Source organism: Osmerus mordax, chromosome 16, assembly GCF_038355195.1.
Source record: "Osmerus mordax isolate fOsmMor3 chromosome 16, fOsmMor3.pri, whole genome shotgun sequence".
Lineage (NCBI taxonomy): Eukaryota > Metazoa > Chordata > Actinopteri > Osmeriformes > Osmeridae > Osmerus > Osmerus mordax.
The window spans coordinates 5,476,780-5,497,538 of record NC_090065.1 but is presented as its reverse complement, the minus strand read 5'-3'; the positions used below and the strand labels follow the sequence as shown (position 1 = coordinate 5,497,538).

The 20,759-nt window shown below is 51.1% G+C and overlaps 1 protein-coding gene across 1 annotated transcript in view; it reads right to left on the bottom strand.

The window, feature by feature from the left end:
* Window positions 1-5,381: 5,381 nt before the first annotated feature.
* zswim5 (zinc finger, SWIM-type containing 5) overlaps window positions 5,382-20,759 on the bottom strand; it is a 37,074-nt gene continuing 21,696 nt past the window's right edge. Inside the window, exons 2-13 of the mRNA XM_067253719.1 lie at window positions 16,069-16,425; window positions 15,199-15,347; window positions 14,866-15,016; window positions 13,470-13,646; window positions 12,715-12,891; window positions 11,982-12,128; window positions 11,486-11,623; window positions 9,509-9,766; window positions 9,162-9,297; window positions 8,647-8,804; window positions 8,356-8,519; window positions 5,382-8,102 (exon numbers count right to left, since the gene is read on the bottom strand). Coding sequence (XP_067109820.1) covers window positions 7,158-8,102; window positions 8,356-8,519; window positions 8,647-8,804; window positions 9,162-9,297; window positions 9,509-9,766; window positions 11,486-11,623; window positions 11,982-12,128; window positions 12,715-12,891; window positions 13,470-13,646; window positions 14,866-15,016; window positions 15,199-15,347; window positions 16,069-16,425 — 2,957 coding nt within the window. The 3' untranslated portion in view covers window positions 5,382-7,157. The remainder of the gene's footprint in view (window positions 8,103-8,355; window positions 8,520-8,646; window positions 8,805-9,161; window positions 9,298-9,508; window positions 9,767-11,485; window positions 11,624-11,981; window positions 12,129-12,714; window positions 12,892-13,469; window positions 13,647-14,865; window positions 15,017-15,198; window positions 15,348-16,068; window positions 16,426-20,759) is intronic.

The following is a 20,759-nucleotide window of genomic DNA, read 5'->3' as shown; positions in this document are numbered from 1 at the left end:
TATGATGTCAAACTCACTTTATAGATGTGAAACTTAAGGTGTGACAATGATCACAATCCCAGTCGGCCTATCCTGGTGCAATATAAAGCTTTCACCATTCATTTTAGTTTTCGTCCCTAAGGTATGTTACACTATGAGATGGAAACGGTCTGTCTACAGACTAGTAGCATTCCTGTTACATGTTGATCCATTTTATTCAGGGACCAGGGAATCCAGTGAGATCAGGGTGTTTAACAACAGTCCTGTTGACATCATACAGTTTCATTCTGACTGGTGACAACAAATAAGCCATACCTTTACCAATCACAGAGTTGGGTTTACAGGATTGGGTAGAGTGCATGTTGATGTACACACTCCCCTGTCCAATCATCTTTATGGATTTTGGCTATGCCGAATAAATAGTTTTGAAGTAGAAAGGAAAGCATTTGCATCACTGATTTGTCTTCGAATAGAATCCCTGGAATTATTATCATGATGGACGTGTTTCACACAAGATTTAATAAATTGTTAATCCCAAATGGTGTTTTCCTCTGAGAGGACGGGAGATGGACTAAGCAGAGGAGATAAATCTCAGTAAATCCAGTTGTTTTTGTTTTTGGAAGGCTCAGTATAGGATTCCATAAAAACATCACATGACCATTGTTGGTTTGTCAATTGGCACTGGTCGTGTGGAACGTGGATTGGGGTTTGTCTTGAAGGTGGCCTGTGATGGTAAAGGTGGGGACTTAGAAACTGTATGTTGTCCACATATAAATGAAAAGGAAAGGAAGGAAAGCTATAGGCTACTGTAGATCTACTGAGTAGGCCGGAATTGGGGTTGGGCGATAGGACAGATAAACAAATGAGTCAATATATGGACTGATGGATGGAGGGATGGAGGGCTGGGTGACTCATGAGCCAGCAGCTGCTGCTATGCTTTGCAATGGCCCACAAACATCCCCATTGTTTGTATATGGCTGGATTAGGCCAGCCATGATTGTGCTGTGAGGTACCACAAGCCTCAGGGAGCATAGAGGGATGAAATCAGAAGAATGAAAGAAAATCACAAATCAATCTGCTGATTAGAGATGCAGGGACAAGGATGCTGTCACTCAGCAAGACAGTGCAAGGACAAAGACGTGTGTGTGCGTGTTAGTGTGTGTATTGTGCCTGTCTATGTATAGATACTTTACCTCATGGGGTGACAGACAATCTGTGCTTCAAGAATAAAGGACGCCCCCTATCCCCAAGGCCTCCTTTAAAAGCTCGACTGGGGGAGCAGAGGATGAGTGTGTGTGTGGAGTATGTGTGTGTGTGTGTGTGTGGGTCACACTCAATCTCTCACCAAATCAGCAAGCCTGAAAATCCAATCTGCTTTGGGAGACAGTGGGCTGTACATCATCTGTCAGGCTGTGGCACTATCAGCGCTTTATCAACGGGGAGTCGATGAGCCCGGCGTGACGGAGATTGATTGGTAATATTAACCTAGGGGGGGCTGATGGAGAGACCCCCAAACTGGAGGCACTGGAAGGGAGCCTCTCAGTGTTTCACTTGGACTGTGGAGGAAGAGAGGGAGCGCTGTGCTGCAGAGGGGAAGACCTCGCTGTCTTCTGCTGTGGAGGGAGGAGAGGGAGCGCTGTGCTGCAGAGGGGAAGACCTCGCTGTCTTCTGCTGTGGAGGAGGAGAGGGAGCGCTGTGCTGCAGAGGGGAAGACCTCGCTGTCTTCTGCTGTGGAGGAGGAGAGGGAGCGCTGTGCTGCAGAGGGGAAGACCTCACTGTCTTCTGCTGTGGAGGAGGAGAGGGAGCGCTGTGCTGCAGAGGGGAAGACCTCGCTGTCTTCTGCTGTGGAGGAGGAGAGGGAGCGCTGTGCTGCAGAGGGGAAGACCTCACTGTCTTCTGCTGTGGAGGAGGAGAGGGAGCGCTGTGCTGCAGAGGGGAAGACCTCGCTGTCTTCTGCTGTGGAGGAGGAGAGGGAGCGCTGTGCTGCAGAGGGGAAGACCTCGCTGTCTTCTGCTGTGGAGGAGGAGAGGGAGCGCTGTGCTGCAGAGGGGAAGACCTCACTGTCTTCTGCTGTGGAGGAGGAGAGGGAGCGCTGTGCTGCAGAGGGGAAGACCTCACTGTCTTCTGCTGTGGAGGAGGAGAGGGAGCGCTGTGCTGCAGAGGGGAAGACCTCGCTGTCTTCTGCTGTGGAGGAGGAGAGGGAGCGCTGTGCTGCAGAGGGGAAGACCTCACTGTCTTCTGCTGTGGAGGGAGGGAGGGCCATCTTTGTGAAGTCACCGACTTGCACCGTCCGTCGGGTTCAGGTCATTATTCTTTTATAAAACAACGGGTTACGGATACACACATGTGGCATTGCACACACACACAGGCTTACACACACATGTACACCAATTACTGGCTGCTTGGCTGGAAATCAGAACACCAGAACAAAGCTCTCCAAATCAGCTCCCCGAAGAACCAGGTTCTTGACAGCAGAACCCCTCATCCCATGAAGAGGGAGATGGGGGTGGGGGGGGGTGGGGGGAATACGAGCGCACACTCCTAGAACTTTCTTACAAACCCAGCTGCCAACTAGCAGTATGGTGTTCTAGAAGGGTGAGTTATGGACTCACGAGGGGAGGGCTCCAGCACAGAGATAACTTCCACCGCCTGTAGGTCCTGACTGTGGCCCGCCTGCGTCCAGCACTAATGATCGTACAGCTCCGTTCCAGAACACCTGCCTTCAGCCCAAACGCACGCCCACCCCCCCACACACACACAGACATGCACACACAGACACACACGCAAACAACACTCTGCAACCTAGATGTCTTGTCTCACCTCAATGCCCACCTCCTCCCTATCTCCTCCCTCAATCCCCCCCCCCCCGTTCCCCCCCCCCCCCCCCCCGCCCCCACCTAGACCCCCCTCCCTCTGACAGACCCAGCAGAGGCAGGCGCCACACAGCAGCCAGGTATGAGCACCAATTACTCCTCTGTCTCGCCTCCTCCATGTCACTTCAACTACATCAGCCTCTCCACAGCAGCACAAGCACTCCCCAGCAGAGCTAACAGGGGCCCCGCATCCATATTTCAACAGACAGGCTGACTCTACTCAGACAGATTGGACACACACAAACACACACACTCACTCTCTCTAGGGTGAACGAACTGCTGCTTGCTGTCCAGAACACAACGACATAGCCCATCTGTGAAGGACTCCCTCATGGTTAGATAACACACACACACACACACACACACATACACACGTGCAAGCGAATACAGTTTGCACAGTAAGGTCCATGGAGCATTGTGCCTGTCTGCTACACCACCCGTGTTCGCTAGCTAGCTATCATTCTGACACGTAGGCCTTCATGGTGTTTACAGTTGTTAACAGATCAGCTGCTGCACTGCTGGGGGGGGGGGGCTGTTCCCTGGCTCCTGACGACAACCCTAGGTTCTCCAAGAATGAATGTCAGTTTGGATGAGTCACAGCACCGGCGCAAGTGCCCGAGTCCAAATTCAGGCCTCTCACATGCCAACCTGAACGTCCCCCATGTGACCCAGGGGATGCCATTGTCATTTGAGGACATTGGATTAAGACTTACCACAGGGTGAAGCATGTTCCCGTTTGTATTTGGTTGCTGAATCCCAAAAGAGAGAGGAGAGACTACACACTCGGGTTCTTTCCTCTAGGCGTGGCAGTAGCAGAGAGGGGTTCTGGTGTTGAGAGATTGACTAGTGATCTGCTTACTGCTTCTGCTTCTTTCACTGCTGGGATAATTAATAAGCTATTTAAAGAGGCAATCAATCTAGGTTGATACGTGCTGACTGCCTCTCAACCGCACTTAGGATTCTTCATGACCTGATTGGCCGGTTAGCTCCATGTATTCTCCTAATGAATAAGAATGGGAGAGAGATGAGGCTTTGGAATGAAGTCTGATTAGAGAAGGAATCGGAGCTAAAACTGAAACAGAGTGGATTTCTACAGGTTCTTTTTCAGGGGAGACACGTGTAACGACATCCCCTTGTCCACTTTAAAGAACCAAGGTTACCACGGTAACATCTTTGACCAGAGTTGCTAGGCAGTATAAAGTGAGGGTCGTAAAATAGTAAACGAACAATAAAGCAATGGCGTGTTTCACACTTTATTCATAGAAAAGCACTGAGATTCCAACACAAATCATATAAAATGGTAGTATCGTTACATAAATAGTCATAAATCTTCCTTTTATAGACATTAGCTCAAGAGGTCGCACAAACAAAACAAAAAAGTGTTGATGATGAACTATACTTCTGTGGCAACAAATACTGGATACCTTTTATAAGTCAGTAGCACAAAGAGGCAACAAACACTTTTCCCTTAAATTAAGAAAATAAAAAAACAAAAAGCAAATCCAAACAGTAGATGAACTAGTGAACGATCTCTACCAGCGATTATTATTTGTCTAACGTCTAGGGACAGGTCAAAACACTGGTACAGTTAACACATAGACATTTAGAGTACAGGAGGGAGAGAAAGAAAATTCCAGAGCAATGTGGTTAATTTCAGTTTGTTGTGTGATGCTGCTGCACTGACGGACAGCGAGACCTAATGTCTGTTTTGAATGCAGCCTGTAAAAAGCACTGAAGCCAGGACAGTCCCATCAGCCTGTCATGATCAACAGCAGGCATGCCTCTCAGACAGACAGTTGGTGTGTTCTGTCCTTCCCTTGGAACTAAAGCAGTACCATGGGATGGTGAGACAGGACTGGGTGGTTGTCAACATAGGTTGTTGCTGCCATCACAGAACCGTTAGACTGACAGGCTGGCCGGCTGACTGGTTGGCTGACTGTTACATGTAACAGGGGAGTCGGCAGAGTCATATGGCCGAAGTATGAAAGGGGAGAAGGGAGTAAGGTGGGGAAAGACCAGCAGTGGGGAGGAACAGTCGAACTCAACAGCAGAAACCACACTGGAGCAGCCAGCTCACTAGGAACGAAGCTTTTCATGTCAACACAACGGATTTAAGCGATAAACAAAACGAGAGGACACAGGGAACACACACTGGTCCTCTGGTCCTCGTTAATCAGTCTCTGCTAGCTCCCCTATTGACCACTGTGGGCTACTGTATTTGTTTTCTTGTTTGTTGTTTGTATTTAGACTGAGGATCTCACTTATACACTTGTTAAAGCGCCAGGCCCTGTCCTGACACCAGTTTTGTGAGAAGACACTAAAGGCTTGAGTCCGAAAGAAAATATGTTTTTGTTGTCTTTTTTCTTTTGTTGTTGTTCTTTTTCTTTTTTTTAATCGATCACAAAAAGGCAAAGTTCTGTCACCCCAAAATGCAGCATATGTAGACTGGCAACATACATCATACACCAACATGCTGCGGCCCTCTTGACAGTCCCATTACTCTAGTGACAGAACTAGAGTGTTCCTACATGTCTCCTTGGGGTGGGGTGGGGGGGGGGGGGCGAAAGTGGACCAAACCTTCAAGTGGAGCTGCATAGACTGGTTTCATTCCCATTCACAACTTTAAGCCTTTTTTTTTTTAATCTAATCTCCAAATAACATGCTTCCTCTTAGAAAACACTTTGCAAAAATTCTAAGCAGTAAAACATACAAATAATGATAATTATAATAATTATAGAAAAAAATCAGAGAGATGTACATAGGAGCACCTGAGAAATGTCTTCCTCTTTGCGTCTCACATTCCCAGCCCACCACAACATATTCAAGTATCCCAAAAAACTGAACAAAAAAACATACAGTTATGATAAATAATTATAACTTTACAATTTTCTGAATTGACACTTTCATATTTACAATATCTTAAATGCTTAATGCTACTACTTTTTGTTTTGTTTCTTTATGTGATTTCCCTGAGAACTGAGTTTAGCATCTCTTTTCTCTTCGCGTTCTTTCTTTCAGTCGTATTTGTCTTTTCATTCTTAATTGTGGTATTGTTCCTAATGGAGGGTCTGATAACTCTCGGGCCGCTATCGAGACTATCATGGTGGAGTGAAGCTCACTAGCTCTCGTGGAATGTTGAAGCAAACATGGAACGGTTTTCCTTGCCAAGACGAGTTCACCCCCAGACTCTCCATCTACATTGCCTGTATCTTAAATATACTAACGTGTGTGTGTGTGTGTACATTTTTCTAACTTGTTCACACACAGTTCTTAACTTTTGATAAATAATTGCTCAAGCAAGACAGAATGTATATAGAGGAGGTCCATGTTGTTGAAGTGCTTGTATAGTAATAGTACTAATGCTCTAGGTCAAGCTGTAACCCCTGTGGCACTGCCACAGGGGGCGGTTGAGTCAGGTAAGCTCAGGTGTAGTGACACAGCGCCGTCAGCTATATTGTCTACAGGTATAGATTAATACACATCTGGATTTCAAAAAGACGTTTTTTTTCAGCTATGATATTTCAACTTGAAAACCTAAAAACCCAGACGACAGCAGACATCACAATGCCAGACCCACACGGTGGATTACCACTCCCAGATTAGTCAAAACTGGCCAATCTATTGCTCTGGGATATATTACAAACACTGTTCAGAAGCCACAAAGTGGTCATTTAGTTTGACATACACCCAGGGGAGGTGGAGGGGAGGTGGAGGAGAGGTGAGTGGCAGCGCTGAGGGACTGAGGTTTGGGAGTCTATGTGCCAGTGGGAGGGTGGTTGAGGACGTCGGGGGGGACGGGGGGGGACACACACGTGCTAGCTCGACCTCTGCCTGGTCCACACTAGACTGTCCCGAACCAGAGACCTCGTTAGTCTCACTTAAAGCTGACCCTCTGCGTGTGACCGAGGTATGACAGTAACACTGTGTAAGTGTGTGTGTGTGTGTGTCAGTGTTTTTGGAATGAAGTTTCTCTCCTTCAAAACAATGAAGCTCAACCACAGCAGAAAGCATGCCCTGGTTCAAAGTTCCCACGTTTGTCATTTGGTTTCATCCATATGTGCCACCTCCATGTTTTTATCATCTCTTGTCTTCTTTCTTAGACTAAATACAAGTTGTGGTGAACATTTCTTTTTTGCTCACAAGAAGAAACAAAGCAACATAACAAACAGACAAACAGTAAGACTTTGCCAAAAAAAAGACAAAAGAACAAAAAACTTAAATAATAAAACTGAGTATTAAAGTCAGGTGAAAGTATTTTCCCTACTAGTCCGCCTACATGTCAAGGCTGTGAGGTTTTAATCCGGGTCAGCCAAATCGCTCCCGTACCAACATCATCAGTTTCTTCTTGCCCTTGTAGATCTGTTTGAGGTTGTCTATGAACTGGGCGAACTGGATGTGCCCGTCTTGTGCCAACAGGAAGGTCTCCCTGGCTTTGCTGAGAAACTCGATGAACTCGCCGTAGTGCCGCGGGCTGATGTGCGTGAGCCGGGAGTGCGTGGTGTTGATGTAGGCGCTGATGGTGGCGTCCAGCAGCTGGCGCAGGGGCGCCTTGTCTGTCGACATCAGCTTGCCCGAGTTCCGTCGCCCGGGGATGCCGGCCAGGCCCGGCGCCGTCATGGTGCAGCGCCTCAGGATGTCGGAGAGCACGGTGGCGCAGTGCACGCTCTTCACCACCAGGGGGATGATGGCGGCCAGCTCGTTCTTGCCGAGCGAGTGGCTGAGCGCGCACGCCCACAGGACGTCGTTGATGGCCGGGTGCGTGTCCTGGTTGTAGGCCAGGTTCAGGTGCGTCATGGCGAGCGACGCCAGCTTGAAGGCCCGCAGCGGGTAGCCGCGGTGCTCCATGTAGCGGGCGATGGTGAACAGCTGCGAGTACGTCATGCCGGTGGAGGCGGCGTCGATGACGATCTGGTAGGCCGTCTCGAAGGCGATGTGGTCCTTCTCGCAGAGCGTGAGGGCGGAGAGGGCGCAGTTCTGCGGGTCCTTCATGGCGCACTGAAGGGCCAGGGTGCGGGCGCAGCTGGCCAGCTCCTCCCTCTGGGGGTAGTCCAGGCTGAGGCGCAGGATGGTGGTGTGGGACATGACGGTGGCCGCCACGATGCTGGTGGCCTCGGTGGGGGTGAAGAGGGTGTACCAGCCCTGCAGGATGCTGACCAGCGCCCGCAGGCCCACCTCGGTGGCACAGGTGACCAGCCAGCGCACCATCTCCCTCCGTCTCCAGTTCAGGGTGGACAGGGTCATCCTCATCACCTGCACACAGCCAGACAGGTTAGGTAGGGATGGATACAACACACACACACACACGCGTGTGCATAAACACACATCCAAACATGCACACACACACTATTCCAGCTTCTCTTTCACAAACAATCAATGCACAGACTCTCTCTGTCCTCCAGTCACTCACTCTCACACTCTCTCTCTCTCTCTCTCTCTCTCTCTCTCTCTCTCTCTCTCTCTCTCTCTCTCTCTCACTCACACACACACCAGCAGAGCTACGTACCTGCAGGCCCAGCTCCAGGGCTACATTGAGCAGTGTGATGTCTGGGGGGTTGTCTGCAGGGGTGGCGATCTTGAAAGCGTCCTGGGCCAGTTTGAAGATGAGCGATGAGGAGTGGATGTTCTTCTGGATGGCCTCCAGGACGGTCCTCAACCTCAACATGTCACCTGGACGACCAGGGCAGAAGGGGGGGGGGTCAGAGTAGAAACACACTGGACACATCTCGACCACAACTGCTCCGTCTCACACTGTTGGCTGGAGCTGTGTGTGTGAACGTGTGGCTGCGTAGCTGACCTTTCGCTGCGGTGAGCATGGTGGAGGCCAGCTCACACTGCTGGGACTCCAGGTGCCCCAGGGTGAACCAGCGAGGGTAGCGGCTGGGCACAATGGAGATGCCATGGTGGGGGTGCCCCATGTCCCCTGAAGGGGCCGACGACTCCAGCACTGGCAGCCTGGTGACACACACACACACACAATGAACAGAAGTTAGAAACACCACAGTGGTCATATAAATAATGTCTCTATGTGTGTGTGTGTGTGTCATGTGTGAATGAAGTTGACTGATTTGAGGAGAAATAGTCCCTAAGCCTGGTGGAAGGATACACGGGGGTGTTCAGTGCTAAGCTGATTTATTGATCTGTACAAGCCCGGGGCCTGAGGAGTCTAGTAGGTAATGACACAGCAGCAGCGCAGAAGGGGACTATGCAGGCATGGGCTTCCACTGAGCCTCACACACACACACACACACACACACACATGCACACGCTGTCAATAACTTGTGTTTAAGTTGGTTGGGGATCAGATCTAACCTCATGGCTCTCAGGGCCAGCTTGTAGGCCAGGTCGGCGTCGTGGGGCAGCAGGGCAGAGAACAGGTACTTGGCAAAAGTGTGCATGGGCACACTCTCCCTGTGGATGACCTCGCCCAAGCCACTGAACGGACCGCCTGAGAGAGGGGGAGACAGGGAGAGGGAGGAAGGGATGGAGAAAGAGAGGGCAAATGGGAGGGGTGGAGAGAGTTCAGAGTTGCAACCATGCCTTTATTTTACGATGATAAGAGTTTCAAGGCTGAGATATATATACGTGAGAGAGAGACGGCGCGAGGAAAAGAGTGAGAGAGAAAGAGAGAGACACAAATCAAACAGAACAACCTCTACCTTCCAGGAGGAGGATGGCCTGCTTGCGGAGGGTCTGGACCAGAAGCTCGTCCAGCTCCATGTCCTGCAGCTTGGCTACGATCTGCTCCTCGTTGCGACACACCTTGTCCTGGGCATACAGGCCCTCGGGCATGAGCCTCTGCTGGCCCATGCCCATGAGCGCCACCTCCAGGGCTAGCGCCAGGTAGGACTCCCCGCCGTCAGGGCAGCCCCACACGGGCACGTGGTGGTAGATAGGGGGCTTGGGCTCTCCTGAGTCTGAGACGAGAGAGAGGAGAGAGAGAGAGAGAGAGAGGAGAGAGAGAGAGAGGAGAGAGAGAGGAGAGAGGGAGAGAGTGAGTTATTTAACAGGGAGGCTTCTAAGTTTTCGCGTTCTGCTCTAGTTCATCCAGCCTCGTTATCTCTTATTACATAAGTGTGTTTATTTCAAGTTTGACTTGACTGGACTTCGGCTGCTATCACATGGCATCCAATGCTAGTGGGGTTAGCGCAGTGCTACTGTACGTGGCACTGGTGAGTGCTAATGCTAATCCAAGATGGCTGTCTCGTGGTTTGTTTTGCTGCCTGAAAGGTGCTGTTGAGAACAGATGCTACTGTAGTCCCTTTCTCTTTCTCTAGTAGTCCTGGTAAGGTCAGCTGTAGATGCCAGCCTCACACACACACACACACATTTTCACAAGCACACACACATACAATATGCACCATGGGAAAAACACGAACATCTGTTGACACAAACTCAGACCCAACCAGCAGCTCACCACTCTTAAATCCCTCCTGCGAATGATCCTTGGACAATCCTGTTTATTACTGTGGGCAGTGTCTGTGTGTGTGTGTGTGTGTGTGTGTGTCTGCACACACGGAATCTCCCATAATCACACTGGATCACAACAACTTCCACCAGGCGGTGTAAGCTAGTGAACTGGACCAACCTTCTTAACATCACTCGGGTTAGTACGGTAGGCAAGGGAGGACACTCTAGGGTTTTAGCATTGGAGTTAGGAGTCAGTTTCTGTCCAATAGTAGAACTATTGCCAGACAGAGGGCTGTTTCTGTTGGCCTGCAGTTGTTGTTAAGCCATGTGGATAATGGCCACTGCTGATTGGTGGAGCTCGGTATAGGCCCTGCCCCCACACCAGATGTTTCCAGCTGCTCACCAGAGCCAAACAAAGGAGTTTGACAGGGGCTGCACAACCGGGTCTGGATGCAACATGCACACTCTGTCGCTCTCTGTTTCTCTCTCTCCCTACCTTTCTCTCCGTATCCAAGAAACACTCTTTCCCTCAAACCAACCCACCCCCACACACACACACACACACTCAGGCCCCAATCCCTGTACCACCGGCCAGTATTGTTCCATCTCACAATGCCTCCCTGTTGCTTGGAGACAATAGGCCATACCAAATCCCTGCTCTCCGCTAGCCTCCAGGATGCATGTATGGAATGCAAATACTGATTGATTATATACATGTGCCCCCCCCCCCCCCCCCCCCCCCCCGCCACTCCCACCCTCCAGAGAGGGCTGAATGACCTCTCAGCTGCCCAGCCATTCATCTCTTAGATGTTTATAGCCTCCACAGTAGGGGGGCAGCTTGTACAGATATCTGTTCTATTGTATCCGGACTGATGAGTTCACCATCTGATCTGGTGTTGAGCGGCATGGATGAGCCGGATGTGGCGTCTGTGTGTGAGGCTGCAGGGACACTCTGACTCAGCAGGTACACTCACTTATGTGGGGGGGGGGAACGTAAACAGGCTGCTTGGCCTCACAGATGCCCTCGAATCCCAGGCACAGTACTGTAAATACACTTCTAGTGGGTTTCCAATTTGCAATGAAGCGGGCAATTTAGGTCAGCCTATGGTGTGCTTAGGCCCAAGGCGTACATGTGTACACTGCCGTCGTGATGTCATTCGAGGCAGGTCTCGCTTTTTTTTGCCCCCGAGGATCAAGATGGCGTTTAACGGAGTATTGCGCTGTACCTCCAGTGTCCATGGCGCTGTCGTCGTCCAGGCGGCAGGTCTCCGTCAGGGTGACGAACAGGCAGCCGATGGGGTCCAGGGGGTGGCCCACCCAGCCCTCCAGGTTGGTGGTGGAAGTGAGACCCCTCTGGAGGAGCTCTGACGAGGGGACACAAAGTTTACCGTTAGACCAAGAGGACTGGGCTGCAGGACATAACCACAGCCTTTTATAATATCATGTATCCACACTCTAACAAAGCATTTTAATGTTAGGAGTAGCCACTTAAGCTACAATGTTTTTGAATAATATTTTTGAATAAGTGGTAGGGTAAGTCATGATGATGATGAGTCATGCTGATGTAAGGTGTTAAGTGGTCTAATTACTCTGCTTTATTTTAACAAGTCACCGAGTAACAAGTTCACGGAGAACAAGTTAGACTTGCTAATGCGAGTGAACCCTTTGAACTAGCGAATGCAAACGTTTCCTTTCAGATTCCAGACCGACAGGGGGCGCTACCTTTCTTCTGGTGCTTGTAGATGTCCATCTGTCTCTGCTGCTGGAGGCGGAGCGTGTTAATGATGGCCACCGCCAGGCGCAGCGCCTCGCGGGGGTAACCATGGGAACGTAGGGCATCGACCCGAGCGCATGCGGTGGGGACATGATCTACGGAACGGGTCACATGACACAGGCTCAATACAGGATTGAGATATATGGAGAGGCCTACGGCCCAACACACACACACACACACACACACACACACACACACACACACACACACACACACACACACACCCACACACACACACAGAGGCTTTAGGATTGAAGGGAAGGAGAATTAAAGCAGGCTTATAACACTACATACTACTGGTGTACCCCTACCCACACACACCCACACACTATTGGGTTTGAGAAGCATAAATGGGCCACTGTCAATACTGTGTGCAGATAGCACACACTGCAGAGTAGAGAACACACGGAACATGGAGTTCAGTGCGTAATATGCTGACATGCTCAGTGTTCTGGGAAGGTGGTGGCATGACAAAACACAATGCATGACTGTACATGGATTGTATTTCCACCCATGGGTGTCTGTTACCAGTAACCACGTGTTAGACAACCTCTTCGACAGACATTAGTACAAAAAAAGCCCCGTACAAAAGGGAGACTATGGCACATCATGGTCAACAGAACGACATGTGGCGTTTGTGTGAGTGTTGAGGCTGGGGGGGTCTGTGTGTGGGATCCCTACCCAGCCAGAGGGGCAGTCCCTGGGGGTTGAAGAGCAGGCTCTCCCCCTCCCTCTGGTAGGCTGGGGACATGTAGAAGTCACTGCTGATGATCCTCTGCAGGTGGCTGTCCTGCCAGTGCAGGTCGCACGCCTCCATGGCCCGCGTGAACACCGTCCTCCTGGGCCTCGCTAGCGAGTCTGGAGGCGGACAGATGGAGCCAGGAAGAGAGAGATAGGAGAGAGAGAGGGGGAGATATGAGAGAGGGACAGAGAAAGAATGAGACAAAGAGAAACCAAAAGAGAGACACAGAGAGAGAAAGAGAGAGAGAGAGGGAGAGAGAGAGAGAGAGAGAGAGAGAGAGAGAGAGAGAGAGAGAGAGAGAGAGAGAGAGAGAGAGAGAGAGAGAGAGAGAGAGAGAGAGAGAGAGAGAGGGAGATAAACAGTCAAACATCGGTATGTAGGGAGATACACTGACAGCTGAATGTTGCATGTGAAAACAGAGCTGAGTGGGGTCTAATGGTGGAACTACCGTGGGACTCGTGTGAGGAGTCGTGCTGGGGTCACATACAAGGAGAGCAAACACTACTGGAGAAGCTTAACAAGCCTACAAACAACCCTCACCACCAGCGCATATTTGAACAACAGTCGTGTGGGTGTGTACTTGTGGGTGTGTGCAAGTGCGTGCTTGTGGGTGTATAAGTGTGTTTGCGCGTGTATATGTGTGCGTCTGTGTGTGTGTGTGTGTGTGTGTGTGTGTGTATAAGTGTGGACTGACCCTGTGCCAGGTTGCTCTGTGGTAGGGCGTTGGTAATGTTGGGCAACTCACTGCCATAGTTGCCGTCCTCAAGGGGGCAGATGTCCATGTCGCCCCACCTCTTCAGCTGCCTCAGCCAGCCGCTCTTCTCCTCGCTCTTACAGTGAGGGTTCAGCACCACACACACCCACAGCGCACCTGAGGGGGAGGGAGGGGAGGTCAGGCCAGGTACTGTGTGTGTGTGGGTGTGTGAGAGTCCTTTGTGTCCTCCTGGCACACGGTTTCACCTGGAGAGACTTCGGTCTTAATGGGACTCTGTGTCAGGGCAACACAATGCATGATCAAGCAGTAGCAACAGCATGCTCGGGTGAGTGACCAGGCGAGGGGGTGGGGTGGGGGGGGGGGGGGGGGGGGGGGCTTAGACTGGGCCCCTCAGCCACACGGTGTTCACCCCTGTGTCCAGCCCAGCATTCAGGTTAAGTCATTCAGTGTTTAGTCATACAGTGTTCAGTCATACAGTGTTCAGTCATACAGTGTTCAGTCATACAGGGTTCAGTCATACAGTGTTTAGTCATACAGTGTTTAGTCATACAGTGTTCAGTCATACAGGGTTCAGTCATACCGTGTTTAGTCATACAGTGTTCAGTCATACAGTGTTCAGTCATACAGTGTTTAGTCATACAGTGTTTAGTCATACAGTGTTCAGTCATACAGGGTTCAGTCATACAGTGTTCAGTCATACAGGGTTCAGTCATACAGTGTTCTGTAGGGAGTCAGGTGTCTGAGCGGTTAGGGAATCGGGCTAGTAATCCGAAGGTTGCCAGTTCGATTCCCTGCCGTGCCAAATGACGTTGTGTCCTTGGGCAAGGCACTTCACCCTACTTGCCTCGGGGGGAATGTCCCTGTACTTACTGTAAGTCGCTCTGGATAAGAGCGTCTGCTAAATGACTAAATGTAAATGTTCAGTCATACAGTGTTCAGTCATACAGGGTTCAGTCATACAGGGTTCAGCCAGTTAAGCCAGCCTCCTCTGGGTGTGGGATGGGCTCTGCTCTCATCGACCCTGTAAACGCTCCAATCAATAGCTGGGTAGGCTGAGATCCTATTGATGTACCCGGCCTTAAGCACGCTGTCCCAGCAGAGGAGGAGGTCTGGTCAGGGGCACGTCTGGTCAGTAGCCCAGAGTTTCTGCTAACCCTTCTATACATGTGAACCATGAGCAGACAACTGAGTATGTGTCATGTATGTAGCTGGCCTGTATAACGACAGTATTGTATTTGTTTGGCTGACTCTTTTATCCACGGTGGTGTACAGGGGGGATTTGAACCTGTGATCTCTTGATCTGCTGTAAAACGGCTGTCTCCACCACTCAACTATACCCACCCCGATGTGTCATGTATGTAGCTGGTTTGCTTACCCAGTTCATCCCAGAGCTGCCGGCACTTGTCTGTCATGCCCGTGCCCTGCTGTCTCCATAGCGACAGGCGTGGGTCGGCCATGAACTGCTCCGTGATGAGCGTCAGCATCCTGGCCCCGTTGGAGTCTCGCATCCTCAACATCTCCCGCACCTGCAGGAGCGTGGGCATACACACACCGCAAGGTCAGCTGACCTGCTGGTCATCCCTGACGCCGGCCGGTCAACGTCACCCAGCCGTTCTAACGCGCTCCCAACACCTTATGATCTTATTCCCGGTCGGGTGACTTGAGATGTGGCGAGTGAGGAGAGCGTGTAGGAGCAGACGAGGGCTACCTTAGCGAACATGGAGTTGAGCTGCTTCCCCGAGCCGTAGTAACCGCCCTGGGACAGGAACTGCTTGACCTGCTCCCTGACCTGGTCCTCGTCCAGGTGCCAGCAGTTATCATCGTCGATGCTGGCGCCCGCCGTGGGGTCCGGGGCACCTGGGATACACACACATGGAGGTGAGTGACCAACACTCGACAATATGTACGCACACACAGACCCACTTCACTTCAACCCGGAACTGCCTTTGACGAAAAATCGATTTGGGTAAACAAAGTATAATAATGGATTCATTTGCAAAAACATTCTTGAGTATCGCCAGAGAAAACTCCTGCTCGTCCTCTGTTAGGGCGACAGAAACGTTCACATTCCACAGCGGCTCATGTACTATCACGAGACTCAATAGTCCCCTGAGCCCCCCCTCTGCAAACACAGGGTGATGGACTTCTGGTTCAAAGGCTGAAGAAGGTAAATATTTATATTGAAGGTAAGAAACTGAGATAAGTCCTTTGTTTCTCAGACCGGGGGGTGGGGGGGTTGTGTGGAGAGAAAACAGAGTGGTTTTGTTATTTCTTGTCCTGTGTTTGCATTGTTCAAAGCACGTGTAGAGTGACCTAGCTCCGTACATGTCCTATATGTTGGGCTCGCTGAGCGCGTGAGTAAGTTACGGTTCACGTTTCCTTTCTCCCTCCCTTTCCCCTTTGTTCCACCCACCCGTCCACCCCCCCCCCCCTTTCCTTCCTTCTTCCTGTCCTTGTATATATACATGTATATATATCAACTCTTTGGAGTCAGCTCCAGATCCCAGGATGAAAACAGGGCTGGCAGGCACCCGTGTGTGTCGGAGTGTGCACGCGTGTGGCTGTAACCCGGACTCACCGTGAACCTGGTTGATCTGGGAGTTGGACGAGAGGATCTCGTCCGCCAGTTTCTGGGCGGTGGGCAGCACCTCCGTGTGGTGGGCGGTGATCAGGTACTGGACCAGCTTCTGGAGCTGGTCGCGGTTCATCTGGAACAGGGTCTCGGAGATGGGCAGCCGCAGTTTGACCTGCTCTGGCTTGCGGATGCGGTAGAGGGACAGCGCCACCACGTGGGCGCAGTAGAAGATGTCGCGGTTGCCGCAGCCGCAGGTGACCGAGGTGATCTTGCAGCGGTCGAAGCTGATGGCCACGCGGTGGGTGACCTCCGGGTCTGAGGGCGAGGCCGGCTCTGTCACCGTGCCGCTCAGGTGGAACCCTGGGAACAAGGGAGGGAGGTGGCTGAGCGGTTAAGGAATCGGGCTAGTAATCTGAATGTTGCCAGTTCGTGCCAAATGACGTTGTGTCCTTGGGCAAGGCACTTCACCCTACTTGCCTCGGGGGGAATGTCCCTGTACTAACTGTAAGTCGCTCTGGATAAGAGCCTCTGCTAAATGACTAAATGTAAATGTAAGGGAGGGAGGACGTTAAGACGGTCGTCGTAAAAGGCTGCCCGTGTCTTTAAGAAGATCGGGCCACAGTGGCACTTCCTGATCCTCTCTGTTTAAAACCCAGGCCGGGGGACAGTTCCCCGATGGGCTCTCCTTGTTTCTATCTGTGACCTTGCCCCCCCACCCCCTCCTTCCCAGAGGAGCCGGAAGACTGAGAGCTCTGCTGACAACTGACCTAGAGGGCCGTTTCACTCACCCTGGGGTTCACGGGGGGGGGGGGGGGAGAGTGTGTTGGGAGAGGAGATATGAGACAGGAAGTGTGAGATGTGAGGACCGAGTGCAGGAGTGCAGGGGGGACGAGAAAAGGAGTGAGTGTTATGTGCAGACGGGATGTGGGTGGACAATAGGGAGAGAACAGGAGGAATCTCACTGTGACTGGTGTATAATTGATGACTGTGGCTCACATAGAGGTCTGGAGCTAAGGACTGCTACATCACCACACCATAGCAACCTGCCTCACATCTACTGTATTTAGACATAGCAACCCGCCTGTATCATTCACCCTCAAATAGAGAAGGATACAGAGGGAAAGAGACAGAGAGAGAACAAGCGAGAAACAATAAGGTCACTGTCTGCAAGGCAATTGTTTCCTGACCTTAAACACATTCTCCTCAATTCATGTCTGTGTTTCCTTTATGGTTTGCCAGTCAGATCTCCACTGACACATGCTAATGCCGCTAACTCGCTACCAGCAACTCGGCTGACGGTGCTAATAGCAGTTAACTAAGTCAACTACAGATGGAAACAACAAAAGGCTAACCAACAACCCAATGAGCTCAGCTAGCCACGGCTAAGCTTATTAACATCAAATGGGGTCCTCTCTGGATGAACATGCTATCACGGCCAGTGAACTGGAAAAGACCTGGAATTTTGCTCACTCTCACACACACAAATCCCCAAACACATACACAATTATTTCTAGATTTTGACCAGTACGACAGGGGTGCCTAATAAGCATGAGTAAAGCTAGCCTCTCTTGCTAAATCCCACAAAAGGCTTCCAGACCCTTTCTTGTGAGAACAACCCCTCCTTCCTCCCCTCCTTCTCACTCTCCCTCCCTCTGACCTTCCCTCTTTCCATCCCTCCCTCTTTCCCTCCACAGGAAGAAATCCAACGTCCAATTTACTGCCAAAGCCTTTCAGGCGCAGCCAAAGCCACATGCCCATCTGATTAAGGACACTTTATGGTGATGTCTGTTTTCATTTTGATAAAAAAAAAGAGAGAGAGAGAGAGAGAGAGAGAGAGAGAGAGAGAGAGAGAGAGAGAGAGAAGCCGTGAGTAGAGGAGAGGAGGGGGGGCTTCTACCCCAATGGGTTGCAAATGACTCAGGGCTCAGGGCTGAGTTCAAAAGGGAATATGGAGGGGAAACAGGGGGCCCGGGGAGACTGGATGACACCGTGGAGGAGCTGTTGGGTGTTTCATCCTTCTCAAGCGTGTCCAGCTGAGAGCACTCTCCATGTCTGACCGCACCCACGTGTTTAACCACATCTATTTAAATAAGACACTCGGCGTGAGGCTAAACTAGGACACGGTGTTTTCGCGAGGTTCAGTCAATGTCTGGAGCTGAGTGAGGGAGGGAGCAGATAAGATAACTTGTGTTTAGTCGGAGACGCAGAGGGCACAAGAGGCATAGGAAGCAGGCAGACGGGAGAGATAGAGGAGGAGAAAGACAGAGAGGGGTTAGGCATCTGGGACTGATGGACGTGGAGAGCCCTCCTCTTCTTTCAGACCTCCTCCTCCTCCTCAGCCCCCGTGGCCCAGGCCGACGGATCCTGCAGCCTCCTTCCCTCTCTGCGCCTCTGTTCTCTCCAAGGGTGGTGTGGTCTGCCTCTCTATCTTTGTCTGTCCCCATATCTCTCTCTCTCTTTTTGGGATTATTTGTGCCTTACTTCCCCAGAGGCTTTGTGTTGTCAGCCCTAATGGCCCTTTGGTCAAGGAGTTTGTGTGTGGGTGTGTGTGTGTGTGTGTGTGAGAGAGAGAGAGAGAGAGAGAGAGAGAGAGAGAGAGAGAGAGAGAGAGAGAGAGAGAGAGAGAGAGAGAGAGAGAGAGAGAGAGGGACACTTGGAGTCGTTAGCAGATGGAGTAGCGGTGTCGGTGACAATACAAGACACTGCGTCACAGAGGGGAGTAATTACACTGTCTTGGCTAATATAGGTCACACACACACACTCACACTCACACACACACTCACATACACACTCACATACACACTCACATGCAGAGGGGTCCCAGCATGTAGCCATGGCTAGTCAAGCATACAGGACAGCTGATAGTGGGTCTGGGTGGTGTGTGCAAGGGACCATGTGACATGCAGTCTGTCTGAGTGCATGTATGTAAAGTTCGGTAGAAGCGGACAGAGTATCAGCCTTGCTCTCGTGATAAACCTAGCAAACACACTCCTAGACAAACAGGATATGAATCTTTAAGAAGTGGCATTTTTTCTGTGTGTCTTTTGACAGACACACACACATTAGTGGTCTGTAACCTTCTTTGTTTCCTAAAAGAGCGACTATTCTCCACGGCCATGTTGTGCTGCCTCCACTTCTCTGTGCCGTGTGCTGCTTGCAGAGGGGGTTGGGGTGTGAAGCCAGATAAACACATGAATTTATAACAAAGGTGAAATGAATGTATGGTTCTGGGAGTCATGCCAGCCCCACAAAGCTGATTTGATCCTGAACAGAAGCACATAGACGTCTGTCTGTCCCCAGGGACTGTGTGTGTGTGTGTGTGTGAGCGTGTCCATGTCTGCGTGTGTGTGTGTGTGTGTGTATGGACCCCGCAAAATATTATGTATTGGCTAATCATTTTAACATTGGGTGAAAATGTAGGGAGAGAGTATGGTTAGAGGACAGCCATAGGACCAGAAGAGACCCATTCATTCTCTCTATTCTTCCCTCCCTCTCCGGTTCGCTCCTCGCCTCGCTCGCTCACTCACACCATCTGCCACTCAGCTGCTCCGCCCACACGGGACCGAGCGTCCAATCAGAGGCCGATCCCTCCCTGCTTCTAAACCATTAACCTGTAATCAGCTGTGGAGGCTGAGCTGCTGTCTCTTTAGCAGGAACAGAGCCAACACCACACACACACACACACACACACAGTCCATACACCATTACAGTCCCACAGGCCCTCACTACAGACCTTTAAATCTTTTGAACACCATCCAACCCCACCATCCCACACACAGACACACACAAATCTATGTGCTCTGTCACCTAGCTCAGTCTGAACCTCGACACCACGCTGCTCCGGCCCACCTCCGAAACACAGCGTCACCCAGTACAACCCCTTCCCGATGCCTTTAGCCCATCCTCCATCTGTTCCAGCAGTTAGGAGGTTAACACAGCAACACCCTCCCCCCTCCTCCCCCCCCCCCCCCCCCCCGCCTCCCCCTCCATACGCCCGCCTATCGCCACAGAACAGACACGCATATGCAGAGACACACTGCATTCTGTATCACCCTCTCAAGCCCGCCCACCTGCACACCCACCCTCAAACATCTGATAACGTCTGATTGATTCATTTGTGATTTCCCTGTAGCACCATCGGGGGCCCCCAGCCATTGGGAGTCATTTGTCATGATCACATTCAATTGATTCTTCGCTGGGGTTTCTATGGCATGAAATGGAAGGGGGGCGGGGGCTGGGGAGAGTGGGAGGGGGGCAAGGTTTAATCAAGCTCTTTTCAGTACCTGGGGCTGGGCCGGTCTGAACACTGGGACCACTGAGTGACGTCTATGGAAATCCTTGATAAGATGCATCACCCCAATTTCCGATTCCGCTCTGATGCGTGTGAGCACACAGCAAGGGAGGGAGGGAGGGAGGGAGGGAGGACGGGGGAGGCAGGAGGGAGGGGGAAATGTGAATAATGGGAGCTCAAGCACAGCGCTTGGGGGAGATCAAAACAGCCATTTAAGCACCTGATGCAAACCAGAACCGGCTCAAGAGGCTTCCTCCTCCAAAATAATAATTTATAGATAAAGGGGGAAAGGGAGAGAGCGGTCAAAAGGGAAGAAAAAAAAAGGATAAATATAAACGAGACAAATGTGTGTACATGAACATGTGTGGGTGTGTGTGTGTGGGGAGGGGGTGTGGGTGTGTGT